The sequence below is a fragment of the Ascaphus truei genome, chromosome 1 (genome assembly GCF_040206685.1).
Source record: "Ascaphus truei isolate aAscTru1 chromosome 1, aAscTru1.hap1, whole genome shotgun sequence".
NCBI classification, from domain to species: domain Eukaryota; kingdom Metazoa; phylum Chordata; class Amphibia; order Anura; family Ascaphidae; genus Ascaphus; species Ascaphus truei.
This window is the reverse complement of record NC_134483.1, coordinates 389,903,551-389,918,527: the sequence shown is the minus strand read 5'-3', so window position 1 is coordinate 389,918,527 and position 14,977 is coordinate 389,903,551. Positions and strand designations below refer to the sequence as shown.

At 43.3% G+C, this 14,977-nt stretch overlaps 1 protein-coding gene across 8 annotated transcripts in view; it reads right to left on the bottom strand.

The window, feature by feature from the left end:
- Positions 1-14,977, bottom strand: part of LOC142501655 (putative ATP-dependent RNA helicase DDX60) — a 362,879-nt gene that overhangs the window by 142,986 nt on the left and 204,916 nt on the right. For all 8 annotated transcript variants that reach the window (XM_075611796.1, XM_075611815.1, XM_075611833.1 and 5 more), the window contains one exon: positions 647-802. In XM_075611796.1, the coding sequence (XP_075467911.1) occupies positions 647-802 (156 nt within the window). The remainder of the gene's footprint in view (positions 1-646; positions 803-14,977) is intronic.

The window sequence follows — 14,977 nt, the reverse complement described above, 5'->3', positions numbered from 1 at the left end:
CACTACCGACATCAATGGGATTTTCCATGTACTGTATTAGTGCCTGGTGGGCCCTATCACACGTGAATCAATAATTCCCCAAATCTTAGCACTGTTTCTAGGACAATAGTATAAAGATACATGATCAAAGCTGACATAAGGTCTACTAGCACAGTTTAAAATAAATAAATCTGCAGGAAATTCTGACTGTTAACTTGGTTGTTAAAGCAGCAATACTACTTTTCAACTTTTAAAAAATTATTATTTTTTATATGTAAAGCATGGGACAATGTATAATTCTACATTGTTACCGAAACTGGCAATCGTTTGGTGATTCAGTCAGGGTAACTCAACAGCATGAGATATGAATGTAATTTTGAATCCAAATATGTGTTAAATGCAGGAAGTGACCAAAAACCATTGCTTTACCATTACTGTGTACACATGAAAAAGACACGTGCTCTTTTTGAAAGATTTGTACAGACTAAAACTGTACATCTCTGTGGTTGGTTCTTGAAGATCAATACTTCTACAACTATGCACAGCTTTGATTGATGTGATTTTTTTAATTGACATTTTTGTAAGGTAAAAGCTATCACTTTGCCTGGCAATTCAATGATGTCAGTGCTTCTTACATCTTGATCCTGAGAAGCAACTATTTAATTACCTGCCACGTGTCTGGTATAAAATGTTGCACTCTTGGGTCAGGATCAGTTCTCTCCTCTCTCAACAAGTAAGGACCCATGTACTGCATCTGGAAACGAGCGGAGCCAACTCCAACTGAATATTTGATCTCTCTCTTCTCATCTTCCACGTTGGTTTCCTGTCAGTTTTTCAATTTGATGTTTATTTCTACTTATTATTTCATTTCAATATTACATTTATGTTGCTAGAAAGGCATGTGGGATATTTGATTTTGGCCCATAGTTAATAAGTGGTGTTTTTTCATAAGAAACCTTCTGGGGCAGCCGCAAGAAGTGAATAGGTAGTAAGGTGACTAAGTTCTGGAAAAAGTATTAGGGAATAGAACCACTTAATAAATATGCAACAAATATATATGATAGACAGCACTCAATTTGGATGAAGATGAAAGATAAGCGGTGCACAAAGGAACAAGGAGGAACCCAAATTCCTCCACATAAATAGGATCAGGCCTCCTGTGAGCCACTCAGGTAACGCACCACACGTCCCTAGACACAGGAGAAAGTGGGCTACAACATAATCAGTGTATTCAGCCCCTCACTTGAGCTATATTTATTAAGCAAAGTAAACACTATAGGGAAAGTTCCCAGCACTCTTGAATGAAATAATGAAAAAAATGGGAATAAGACAAATTGATTTTATTTGACCCCCCGAAATGTCGCCCCCCTTATTCTCCTACATCCTTTTCCCCCATCTCTCCTTTCCCCCCATCTCTCCTTTCTCCCACCCTTCCCTTACGCTGTGTTTCTACCTCCCCTCGTGTTGCCATTTAGTACATTGTGGTTCATCACACGAGTATACATTTGCAGTATTTGTCATATATACCCACAGTGTGTTTTGATTGATTGCTGTTTTGTGTTATCAATTTTTTTCATATTAAAATCAATTTGGCTTATTTCCTTTCTTTCATTATTTCATTTAAGAGTGCTAGGAACTTTCCCAATATTGTTTACTTTGCTTAATAAATATAGCTCATTGTGATAAGAAGTGAAGGGCTGAATACACTGATTATGTTGTAGCCCACTTTCTCCTGTGTCTAGGGACGTGTGGTGCGTTACCTGAGTGGTCACAGGAGGCCTGATCCTCAGCCGCTGGGAGCCTGAGGTGGGCGTGTTCATGGTAACACAGCGCCTTCACCTGGGAGAGATCCTACGCAGTAGGATTACTTCTCGCAGGAAACCAATACACACAGTTGGCTCGGATTTTAACAAACCTCCACTGTTCTGTTACATACGAGGGTGGAATATTGGTGACTCTCTTCTACAATCAGACTCTGTGACCAAATACATGAATAACACCACATGGCTCACAAGGACCCCAGGAGTCTACAAATGCCATGGGTGCACGAATTGCCAGCATATGATCTTGGGTAATAAATACGCGCACCCACATAGCGGCAAGGCTATTAAGATAAGGGACTTTATGAACTGTGAGAGCCGTTTCGTGGTCTACTTAATTCGTTGCCCATGTAGCTTGTACTAAGTGGGCAAGACCACACGGAAATTGAAGGAAAGGATCTGTCTCCATAGATCTGCCATTCGGAAGGCACTATCAGAACCGAGTGATGGTGATGATCAAAAGCTACAACCAGTTGCAAGACATTTTAAAATATTCAAACACAGTCTTGCCACCATGAGGTGTATGCCCATCCTGCAAGCCCATATGCCAACATGAGGAGGCGACAGGGACAGATTATTACTACAGTTGGAAGCAAGGCTCATTTTTGAGCTTAATACAATGGCCCCAAAGGGTCTCAATGAGGACTTTAAACTAGGGTACTTTCTCTAACATCCTCTTGCTGATCTCTGTTATGGACGGATTTATTGCTCTCTGTTGATTCTTTTCCCACATTCCCTATTTTCCTCTCTCCTTTCCCCCCATTTTTCCCCCTCTTTTCCCTTCTCTTCCTCCCTTTTTCCCCCCCTCTGTTGCTTACCTCCCCTCTTTCCCTTCCTCCACCATTATGTTCTGTGTGCAACCATCACTGACCTAATACCTATTCTATAAACTTATAGTAGTTTACCTTTACTGCCTTCCCTGGCTGTGATAATCTTATGGCCGCTGTGGCCGTTTCGTATATTCCATGGCCTTTTAATTAAATTATAATCTCACTCTTTAGCCATACTACTGAAATTATAATTTTATTTAGTAGCCCGCACTTATGGTAAATTTTGCTTTTATTCTCCTCACTTTATGTTCACTTATGTTTTTCACTTTTTATTCCAGTACCCTTGGAGATCCCTCCTGATTTCATATTTTTGTATACGAGACGATCTGATGTATATTTAGATGATACCCCCAGTATCAACATGACCCAGATGTGAGGGATGGACAGCGCTCCTCCTGACTGTGTGATACGCCACGCTGCCTATTTTGCTGGTGTTGAGGCCACGCAGTATGCCCAGCCGTTTAGTCTTCTTCGATGGACCACGGCGTCGCGGTCTCCTAGCAGCACAGCACCATGGAAACGGAGAATGCTCTCCTCCCCCGCAGTGGCGCTTTGGTGGTACTGCATGCATAGCCTCGATTATTCTGAACTGAGCAGCTGTATTGATGACAGCCATAGTGCGACTTCAGCAACAATTGGAATTGATCCTGGGACTGGGTGCACGACCAATAAGCTATCCTGGTTGAGTCATCTGGGTGTGGGGGTATATAAGAGATCCACTGGCCAGTAGTCTCAAGCACCACCCTGAGGAAGGTCCTACGAGGACCGAAATGTTGGTCATGTTTGTGCTGTGTTTTACTTGCAATACAAGTTTTCATATTTACCTTTGAGTGCTGTCCTGTGTCTGCTCCTGCTGGGGTGGATTGCTTTTTTCCCCCCTTTCTATTGGTATAGGATATGCACGGCAAATTTTCTTGGTATTTGGAGTGCCAGCTGCCCTGTCTATTATATATATATATATATATATATATATATATATATATATATATATGCAAATACAACTGTATGCTCATCTGCATGTCTTAGGCAGGTCTGCAACCCCGCCTTTCCCCATTATCACCCAGCATACAGCACTTACACTGCAGCAAGGGATTCTGGGAAATGACATGCAAATGAGCACACAGTGTCACTTTTTGCCTCAAAAACCATTTTTAACATGGTTTCCTATAGGCTTAAGCTTTATATATATATATATATATATATATATATATATATAAAATCAAGGACCACACCATATTCTGTCCCTACAGTAGCACCACCCTGGTGGAACCCCCAAAGTTCAGAGGTGCCTGGGCACTTAACCCACTAGTGTCCACAGACCCGGCCCAGCCAAAGTGTGTGTGTGTGTGTGTGTGGTAGCGCCACCGTATGTATGGCAATTGGTGCACTTAGATGGTACCTGCCCGGACGCTCCAGCACAATGCAAAATGCAAGCTCAAGATTTGCAAAATATCTGTGGCTTGGCACCAAAGCCATAGCTGCGCCCCTTCTATCCTGCATGGGACTGCTGATTCCACCAGAGGAAGGAGTCGAGGAGCTAACGGTCCGCCTATAGGGTGTAGCCGGATATGGCGAGCGCTCGCAGTAGACGCACGTGGTGACTGAACAAGTGAGACCTGTGTCTGAGCTGCTCCCCATCACCTTGTCCCACAATATGGCTAGTCAATGTGGCCAACGCTTTCAACTGCCCGGAGGTCTCCTGCTGCTTCAGAATGCCGGGGAAATCTTTTTGCATTTCATTTGCACCATTTACGATCGCCCGGGAGACGATCTGTAAGTTGGATCCCGTTGTCAGCGGTGCAACGTGCCGTACCTACAACCATAGCGGCAAGGGCCTGAGCTACCAACGACCACCCTAAATACGGGGGAGCTATGGAGTCTTTATGCTTAGTCCATAAACTACTGACATGTCCAGAAAATTGTCCGGGGAAGCCAAGAGGGACTTCAGTTGCTGCAGCCGTTATTCAAAAACTTTGCGCGGTGTATGCCTCGGAATACCGATGTCATGACATGGGATGTCTTCCGACCTTCCCACCTTAAGAAGCGAGTGCGGCGAGTGCAGAAAATGGCATTTTAGTGTTCTGGTTTTTAAAAACCTGAAGTTGACACAGTAGCAATGTAGCACAGTGCTGTACACATTGCAATTCATTCATTTTATTGCATTTAAATGCGCACACAATGCATGAAATTCAAACAAAGCAATCGCGATAAGCGCGGGTGCCTGGCATGATTGGCCGCGTTAATGCCGCGTGGAATACAGCAGAGCACATGAAATCGGCGCCATGATTTGTTTGAATAACGGACGCTGCATCTGTATATGGGCATCATATATGATCTTTTTCACCCTGACCAGTATTGTATAAACTTTGGCTCGTGCAGAGACTATTCCACTATGAACCTGGACTCTGGAGCAGGGTCTCTACGAGCCGTTGGGCAAGAAGGTAGCTTCTTTTCCAGGCCTACGGAACAGGAAGAAATTAAAGAGGACCTACCTGCCTCCATGCCGGCCGGTTTTCGAGGGCCTGAGTCCTTTTCATTTTACATTCCAAAATCGTAGCAGAACCATGTTCTGGAATATGCGAGCCGCTCCCTAGGGGAGTATTGTCGGATTCCATCTAATCTGTCCCCGGTGGCCAGCTCCAAGTGGGAGATATTTGCAACTGCGAGGCCAGCTTCCGGACGGAAGGCCAGCGAGGGTGCATCCATCAATTAGGTACGGGACGGTGCCTTCATCACTCCCGAGTTAAACATCGTTTCCTCAGCCCAGGAACCCGACATCTAGCTCGGTATGAACATCCAGGACGTCGATCCGACCTGGCTGATGGTACATGTGACCACCACCCGGTTCCTGCAGCAGTGCAAGGAGGTCCAGCAGGCCAGAGTTCAAGCTTCAGCGTACGTGGCCGCCTCCGAAGAACAGAATTACTCCTCCGGTGCTGTCAGTGGGGGTTAACCAAGACAGTCGATCCGGCCAGATGGATCTGAAGGCCGACACTTCTGCTCCAGTGAGTACTGCTGCCGTGGATCCCTTTCTATTGCAGTGCTGGGAGCGGAGCGAGAAAGAGAAAATTTGATGGCTGAGGGAATCGCTGATGCTGTGGTTCCCGAACTTTGAGGCTTGGAGGCCTTGATAAGGACTATGTGATGTCGGCAGTGGGTCGGGCCGTAGCCAGGTAAATGCCCTAATCCTCTCGTATTACTTTGCTGCCGACAAAGAGAAGGCGCAACCAGAACTATTGTATTTTACTGCCGATAGGGTAGAGACTCAGGACACTATCCTTGCTCCGGTTACATAATGGTTGCAAAGCCAAACCTGGACAGTTCAGTGCCACTCCCACTCTGTCCTGTCCCTACTGCCCATACTGATTGTGTTGCCTTCCTTGAATCCCGCCCTGGGGCCCTTACGTTAAAAAATAAGTATAGGCCCCTGTCCCCCCGGCCCTTGTCACCTATGATGCCTGTGTTGCCTAAACATAATGATGATAATGTGTGTAATTTGCCTGTAACATCTGCAGGGAATTAGGTGTATAATTGATAGGACCCACTGTTCAGATGGTATGTGCCGCATTTGCATTGGAAACGCTTTGTCCTGAAGCGGGGGGACCATGTGGACCATTGGTGGGAAGAGGGAAGGTATACACCTGAGCAGGAGGTAGAGATTATGCGCAAGTGCAGAGAGAAAATGGAGGAAGGCCTTTCCGCTCCTCCAGTTAAAGAGGATAATTATGAGTCTCCATGGAAGGGACAGATATTCTGGGTACTGTCAGGGTGGTAGAAATGTTCCAGAGTATACTCCAAGGAAAAACTGATGCTACCAAAATTGTTAAAAACAAACATAATACTGCCGTCTTGATACATGAACCAACAATGTATAAAACAGTTACCAGTATCAATGTAGCAGAAAAGGCAACATACATATAATACAAAATATGCAAAGTAAGAAATCGCGAATCTCAAATACATACATAATATGAAGTTAATGTGCAACATATAAACTATGATAGAAAATGGAGGATCCAGAAACATAAATAAGTGTAAATAAATATATATAAATAATAAAAAATAAAAAATAATAATAAATAATGAAACCCTTAATTATTATGTTAGTATGAAAACTACAAAAAGAATAATAAATATGTGCACAGTGAAAAAAAACTATATTAAAAATCCATATAAATAACAAACCAATATTAATATTAACACATAATAATGAATAATAAAGCCCAGTCATATATGTAATATATATATATATATATATATATATATATACATCAAACTAAAAAGTGCTTAAGATCCCACTCAACATTAATGCCAGTGGGATGTAACGTGTTCATAGCATGAATCCAATACATTTCTCTCATGTTAAGTTTGTTTATTCTATCTCCCCCTCTAGGGTGGATATCAACATGTTCCAATCCTGAGAAAGAAAATTTGGAAATATCCCCAAGTTTACAAGATGAAAAATGTCGTGACACTGGGTGTAATAAGTCCTTCTTTAAAATAAGTCTAATGTGTTCTTGAACTCTTACTCTCACGGGCCTGATAGTCCGACCAATGTATGACATTTTACATCCACATTGTAAACGGTAAATCACATAACTGGTATGGCAGTTCATAAAACTACCAATACGACGATTGCCATCACAAGTAGAAATGTTTTTAATGGGTTTGCATATTTGCAAACCGAGTACCGCCAAAAGGGGAAAAAGCCTTTTGGAATATTACTTAATTGAGATCTGTAAGATCTAAAATTGAACAAACTCGGTTAAAGATGAGAACCTAAAGTTTTTTATTTTTTATAAATAAATCGTGGTCCACCCTGTATAAGGGATGCAATGTCCTTGTCCAAGGTAAGTATTTTCCAATGTTTTTGAAAAATTTCTTTGATCGCTTTAGACTGTCAATTGTATATTGAAATAAAAGATGGACACAAGGAATTATCCTCCTAGTTGTATCGCTTCTTTTTTCTATGTAGTTTGGATTTGATAATTTCCTCTCTGTCTAAAGAGTCTGCATACTCAAATGCCCTGACAATATCTGCATCCTTATAACCTTTCTCTAAAATTATCCGCCAGTTTGCGGGAACGAGTCAAAAACATTTCATTATTTGAACAAATCCGTTTAAGCCGGATAAACTGGGCCTTGGGTATGCTCTTAATCAAGGCAGGGGGATGACAGCTAGTTGCACACAGAAGAGCATTTTTGGACTGAGGTTTGCGAAAAATATCCGTCTGGATCTTTTTTTCCTTATCAATAAACAGTGTCATATCTAGGTTATCTATGTGATGAATGTTCTGTGTATATGTGAAATGTAAATTATAGTTGTTAGTATTAAGTGTATTGATAACTGTGAGCAGTGAATCTAAATCTCCATCCCACACCAAAATAAGATCATCAATATAGCGCCTATAAAAAATAATGTGATTACGAAATAAATTAGAATCGTGAATGCATCGTAAATCGTAAATGCCCTGTTCATGTGTAATGATAGAATACAGGGAGGTCGCATGAACAGGGCATTTATGCACTACAGCACTTTCTTAATTTGTCAGATTTATCAGTCACTTTATGCACTTTTTTATTAGAATCTGTCACATTTTTACTTACGCACAATTATTTTATGTTTGATTCACGTTATTATTTACAAAAATTAGGCACTGCTATGGGTTCGTCTTTTGCGCCATCTTATGCTAATCTTTTTATGGGTCTTTGGGAGTCACGTCACATTTATCACGATTCTAATTTATTTCGTAATCACATTATTTTTTATTGGCGCTATATTGATGATCTTATTTTGGTGTGGGATGGGGATTTAGATTCACTGCTCACATTTATCAATACACTTAATACTAACAACTATAATTTACATTTCACATATACACAGAACATTCATCACATAGATTACCTAGATATGACACTGTTTATTGATAATGAAAAAAAGATCCAGACGGATATTTTTCGCAAACCTCAGTCCAAAAATGCTCTTCTGTGTGCAACTAGCTGTCATCCCCCTGCCTTGATTAAGAGCATACCCAAGGCCCAGTTTATCCGGCTTAAACGGATTTGTTCAAATAATGAAATGTTTTTGACTCGTTCCCGCGAAATGGCGGATAATTTTAGAGAAAGAGGTTATAAGGATGCAGATATTGTCAGGGCATTTGAGTATGCAGACTCTTTAGACAGAGAGGAAATGATCAAATCCAAACTACATAGAAAAAAGAAGCGATACAACTATGAGGATAATTCCTTGTGTCCATCTTTTCTTTCAATATACAATAGACAGTCTAAAGCTATCAAAGACATTTTTCAAAAACATTGGAAAATACATTTCTTGGACAAGGACATTGCATCCCTTATACAGGGTGGACCACGATTTATTTCTAAAAAATCAAAAACTTTAGGTTCTCATCTTTCACCGAGTTTGTTCAATTTTAGATCTTACAGATCTCAATTAAGTAATATTCCAAAAGGCTTTTTCCCCTGTGGGCGGTGCTCGGTTTGCAAATATGCCAAACCCATTAAAAACATTTCTACTTGTGATGGCAATCGTCGTATTGGTAGTTTTATGAACTGCCATACCAGTTATGTGATTTACCATTTACAATGTGGATGTAAAATGTCATACATTGGTTGGACTATCAGGCCCGTGAGAGTAAGAGTTCAAGAACAATTAGACTTATTTTAAAGAAGGACTTATTACACCCAGTGTCACGACATTTTTCATCTTGTAAACTTGGGGATATTTCCAAATTTTCTTTCTCAGGATTGGAACATGTTGATATCCACCCTAGAGGGGGAGATAGAATAAACAAACTTAACATGAGAGAAATGTATTGGATTCATGCTATGAACACGTTACATCCCACTGGCATTAATGTTGAGTGGGATCTTAAGCACTTTTTAGTTTGATGTATATATATATATATATATATATATATATATATATATATATATATATATATATATATTTTACGTATATGACTGTGCTTTATTATTCATTATTATGTGTTAATATTAATATTGGTTTATTATTTATATGGATTTTTAATATAGTTTTTGTTACTCTGTGCACATATTTATTATTCTTTTTGTTGTTTTTATATATAATAATTAAGGGTTTCATTATTTATTATTATTTTTTATTTTTTATTATTTATATATATTTATTTACACTTATTTATGATTCTGGATCCTCCATTTTCTATCATAGTTTATAAGTTGCACATTAACTTCATATTATGTATGTATTTGAGATTCGCGATTTCTTACTTTGCATATTTTGTATTATATGTATGTTGCCTTTTCTGCTACATTGATACTGGTAACTGTTTTATACATTGTTGGTTCATGTATCAAGACGGCAGTATTATGTTTGTTTTTAACCTTTTTTTGTGTCTTTTAAATGTCATGTTCTACTGCAATAGATATTGTCCTTAGTGATCCCTCACAAGTGAGTACCATTATGGGGTTAATATGTAAATTCTCCATTTTGGGTGTAATTAGCCCATTATTCTTCTGGTGGGCTAGATTTTTTATGCAATTTGATACGCCCATTTACTATCTTTGTCTCACTATATAAGCATCACTGTGGGCAGTACCAGATACTCTTTCACAAAGTCCCTACCTGCGGACGAAACGCGTCAGAGTTTTTTCTTTGTAGCAGAACACTTTTTGGTGTATATGCACTCATTAAACAGCCTTTTTAATTGATTGCGTGTGGATTCCTGTTTTCGTGCCCGGACGGCAGCTGTGAACCGCCTGAATACCCCTATTCCTGTTTACTGTCAGGGTGGGCCTGCGGGTAGAATCTGATGAAGAGTAGCCGCGTTGATAGGGTCCTTGTACAGGGGTTCCATAAAGCTGGGTATAATTACCCCTATATCCCAGAAGCCCTTATGAGTGCGGTGGACGCACACAGGGATGAGTGGGTGCGAGCAGCTGTTCTGGAATAGATGGCTCTGAAATGCCGTAGCGGGGCCCTTTACAGGGAAAATAGGGCTGGGTATTTGGTCAAGGTCTGGCAAGTGGGCAGAAATATTCACCTGGATAGGGTATAATATGTGTGACGGTTCAGGGAATTCATGCTTCCCAATGTCTCCCTGTCACCCCTGTTCCCTCTGCCTCTGACCTGCCTCCCTCGCCTCCTCATCCATCTGTCCCTTCTTCCTCCCGCACCCGTTCCTCTGCGGCGTGTCCGGACACGCGTCCAGCTGTCACTCGCGTTCCCCACGAGGTGCGCACACCTCTCCAGGCACCAGATTCCCTTCGCGGCACTCACAGCTCGCGGCGTCCCTCTATTTCCCCACCTGCCACATTACCTCCTTCGGTCTCTTCCCCTGCTCTCTCGCTTTCCTTGACGAGCACCCCCGTGGCGCGATGCTCCTCACGCTCCCTGTCACACACTGTATGCGCGCATCCAACCCTTACAGAAGGCGCGCGCACACGCTCCAGGTATAGGCCTTCCAAGAGCCCTGGCGTACAAGCCATATCCCTGTGTGATTCACCTGTCTCCTCCCTTGCTCCTTCTGACCTATCCCTGCAACCTCTCACTCAACCCTCTGCTCCTCCTCCCTCTCCCATTGGTCCTCCTCCCTCTCCTTTATAATCCCTGTCTGTCCTCTAGCTCATTGCTCTGCATAGCTTCTTGTGACCCCTGTGTGTGCAGTCTCTATGCTTGGCTCTCCTGTCTTTTTCAGCGCTGGTTCCTGTCCCTGCTTACCTTTGGATCTCCCTGGCTTGAACTCTGCTTTGAATTGGATTACCCTGCTTTCTCCTGCCCTTGAACCCTGCATTCGGATACTACTACGCTGCCTTCTCCAATCCTTGAACACTGGCTTACGGACATCACCATGCTGCTCTCTATAACCCCTGAACTCTGGCACACGGACATTACTATCCAAACTCTGGCATCCTGGACGTTGCAAGTATGTGTTAACCCTTTCTCAACAGGCCCGGCAACGCATTACCACACTCTGGGCAAGCCCTCACTGCTGTGGGTGCGTGTTATAACCTTACCCACCTCAGTACTGGGGACTGGCCAGGTCTGCGGGCATACAGGCGTTACAATATGTCAGTGAACACGGCAGATAAAGATTCTATTTGGTAACAGTACCGGACGGTGAGGGCAGACATGTCAGAAAGTGGCAAAAAATATGGCGCACAGCCAAAGAGAGTGGGTCAAGTGGAAAAATAAAAATATTTTATTATTGTCAGGAAGCCTGATCTAGATCATGCCTATTAAAAGAGCAGGAGCGGTACTGCACAATGAGTAAGGGAGGTAACAGAGCAGGAAATGTGCTGCACAGGGTGAAGGGTCCTCCTGTCTAGGAGACACCAGTTATGCCAAGGTTATGTTATGCACTGTTACTATTCGCACTTTATTGTTTTGTTATTTTTGTAATTCTGTGTTTGCCAGCACAATTTATTTGTGGTGCATAAATTATGCTCCTTATGCGTGGCCGTGAGGTGTTTTCACCAGAGGGAGGATGTAGCCTACTGCCCCTGGCTATACTTTTCTTTGGCCTCAACACTATAAGTCTTGATAGAAACAGGCAGTGTTGGGGTTAAACTCCTGCACATGGCCTAGCTTGCAGTTGCAGCCTGGACAGCTACAATGTTACTCTATCCAGGTGCAGACCTACCGGCAGTTTGGAGTGTCATGCCTGGGGAGGGTACTGACTGGGTCACATGCAGATGGTGTGATGCCTGTCAGTACCTGCACCTGCCTTGTTATGGGGCTGGATTACAAACCCCTCCCCCAGGTTTAAAAGCTAGCACTCCACCAAATTGTGTTGTCTGTCTTCCCTCCCTCAGTGGAGTGGGAGTGCTTCCACCTTGCCCCATCAGGGGTTTAGGGGGCTATGGAGGGGGTCTTGGGCCTCAAGCCCCTTGGGTCTGCTCCAGGGGTCAGGAGAGAGAATGGAAGCTGCAATAAAAAAACAGTTGTATCATCCCTGGACTATATGAGTCAGTGCTTGATGAGTGTCTGTGGGGAGAATCCATGTCCTTGGCAGGAGCCCTGTGGGCTGGAGGTGCTGCACCATTGGACTAGAAGCTGAAGCCTGAACTGTTGCCCCTCCCCAGTACTATCAGCGAAGACTCACTCCTCCTGTGAACAATAGGTATGCACCTCAGCACACCATGTGACTACCAAATCTCCCTTGGGGGGCGGGGGGGAGGTGTTACAGTAATATAGATTTTTTTTATTGAAATAAAAAGTAAATACATTAAAGCATCTCTATATACATGCACACTGTAGCTATTTATATCTATAGATACACGCTCAGCTGTCTCCCCACTATAAATACACAAACTCTTCAGCCCCTCTCTGTACACACAAACACACACTGCAGCTTTACACACACACACACACACACACACACACACACACACACACACACACACACACACACACACACACACACACACACACACACACACACACACACACACACACACACACACACACACACAGCAGCTCTACACACACACATACAAACTGTCGCTCTACAGCAGGGGTGAGCAAACTTTTTAGGCCGAGCCCCCCTTTTCAACCATGAAATTTCTCGGGCCCCCCTGCCTAATGTAATCAAAATCACATGAAAAAAAAAACCTTTATTGAACGGTACACAATGTAAATACAAATATGACTAAATACTTATATATTTCAACAGCTCGCTTTTGCAAAATTAGGCTGCGTCCACGCTGCCACTGAGAGCGGTGACATCACCAACTCCAAGCATGAGCACAGGGTGCCCTGCATAATTTTGCAAGCACCAGCGGGGGTGTGGATCGGGGCTATTTATGTGTGTGGCTGTGTGTGTGTGCATTGACTGCTGCTGAGCGCGCTCCAACATCAATTTTGTTTGTCTCCCCAAACGCCAAGCTTGGGAGAGTGTACGTGCACAAATGCAATCCTTTTTGGGGGGGGGGGGGGAGGGGGCATTCATCCTCCTCTTTGCTACCTCCCTTCCCTCTTCCCCCCCCCTTTTTTTCCCATCCCCTCCCTTTTTTCCTTCACCCATTTGCCTTTTTATTCTCCCTGCTCTTTGGCTTGCTGTCCCCAGTGTCATCCACACTCCTACCTACAGTATTATGTATGATTTATTTATTTCCGTTTTCAATGTTGTGTTTTCATTTTTATTTTTAAATTATTTCTGTACATTCATATTATTATTGATGTAATGGCAGCCTACCCTTTTCCTTGCAGAGGATCGCAGCGAAGCAGGTTGCCAGCAGAGGAGAGCAGGGCCACAGCGCTATTACAGGGCAGACACCGGAAGGAGGGGCATTTGACGTCACAGCGCTGGGACATGCTCCTCCCCCATACCTCCGAAGCCCCCGTGCGTGCACACACCATCATGTGGCCAAAACCTGCACTATCCTGTTCGGCCGCCCGCGCACAGCTTTTTCGCCCTCCCACGCACAGCGCCTGCTGGCCAGCGCACTCCAGGTTTCACCGCACGCCACATGTGCCCCCCTAGATAATCTTGCGCCCACCAGTTTGCGCACTGATGCATTCAAACACCCACACACAATCACAACACAGACACAGCCCACATACTCAATCACAACACACACAGAATACACACTCATATCACAACAAACACACACACCACACAGACACAACACACACACACTCAATCACAACACACACACAACAAACACACTCAATCACAACACACACAGACACATAACACATACTCAATTACAACCAACACAGACACAACACACACTCAATCAAAACACCCACAATTACAACCAACACAAACACAACACACACACTCAATCCCAACACCCACACACACACTCAACACACACAATCACAACCAACACAGACACAACATACAATCATAAAAGTCAAACACTTTCATCTGGGTCCCCCATGTGCTTCTGCAAACAGACAGGAGGAGGAGGGGTTGTCTGTGTGCAGTGAAGGCCCCGTCCCCGCAGCAAGCAACAGAAGAGAGAAGCAGCAAGGAGCTTGAGCTTCTTGGCCGCTGTGCACAGCATCTGCCCTCCCCCAGGTTTTAAAGCATACCACCTGCGCCCCCCCCCCTAAATAATCTTGCGCCTACCCAGTTTTTGCACCGCTGCTCTACACACACATACACACACACACACACACTACTGCTCTACACACACATTCTGCAGACAGACCTACACACACACACACACACACACACAAACTCTGCAGCTCAAATACAAACTCTGTAGACAGACACACACAAAGTGCTACTGCACACACACACACACACACACAAACTCTGCAGTCAGACATGCACAAATTCTGCTGCTACACACAAAACAAAATACAGGCATACCCCGCATTAACGTACGCAATGGGAC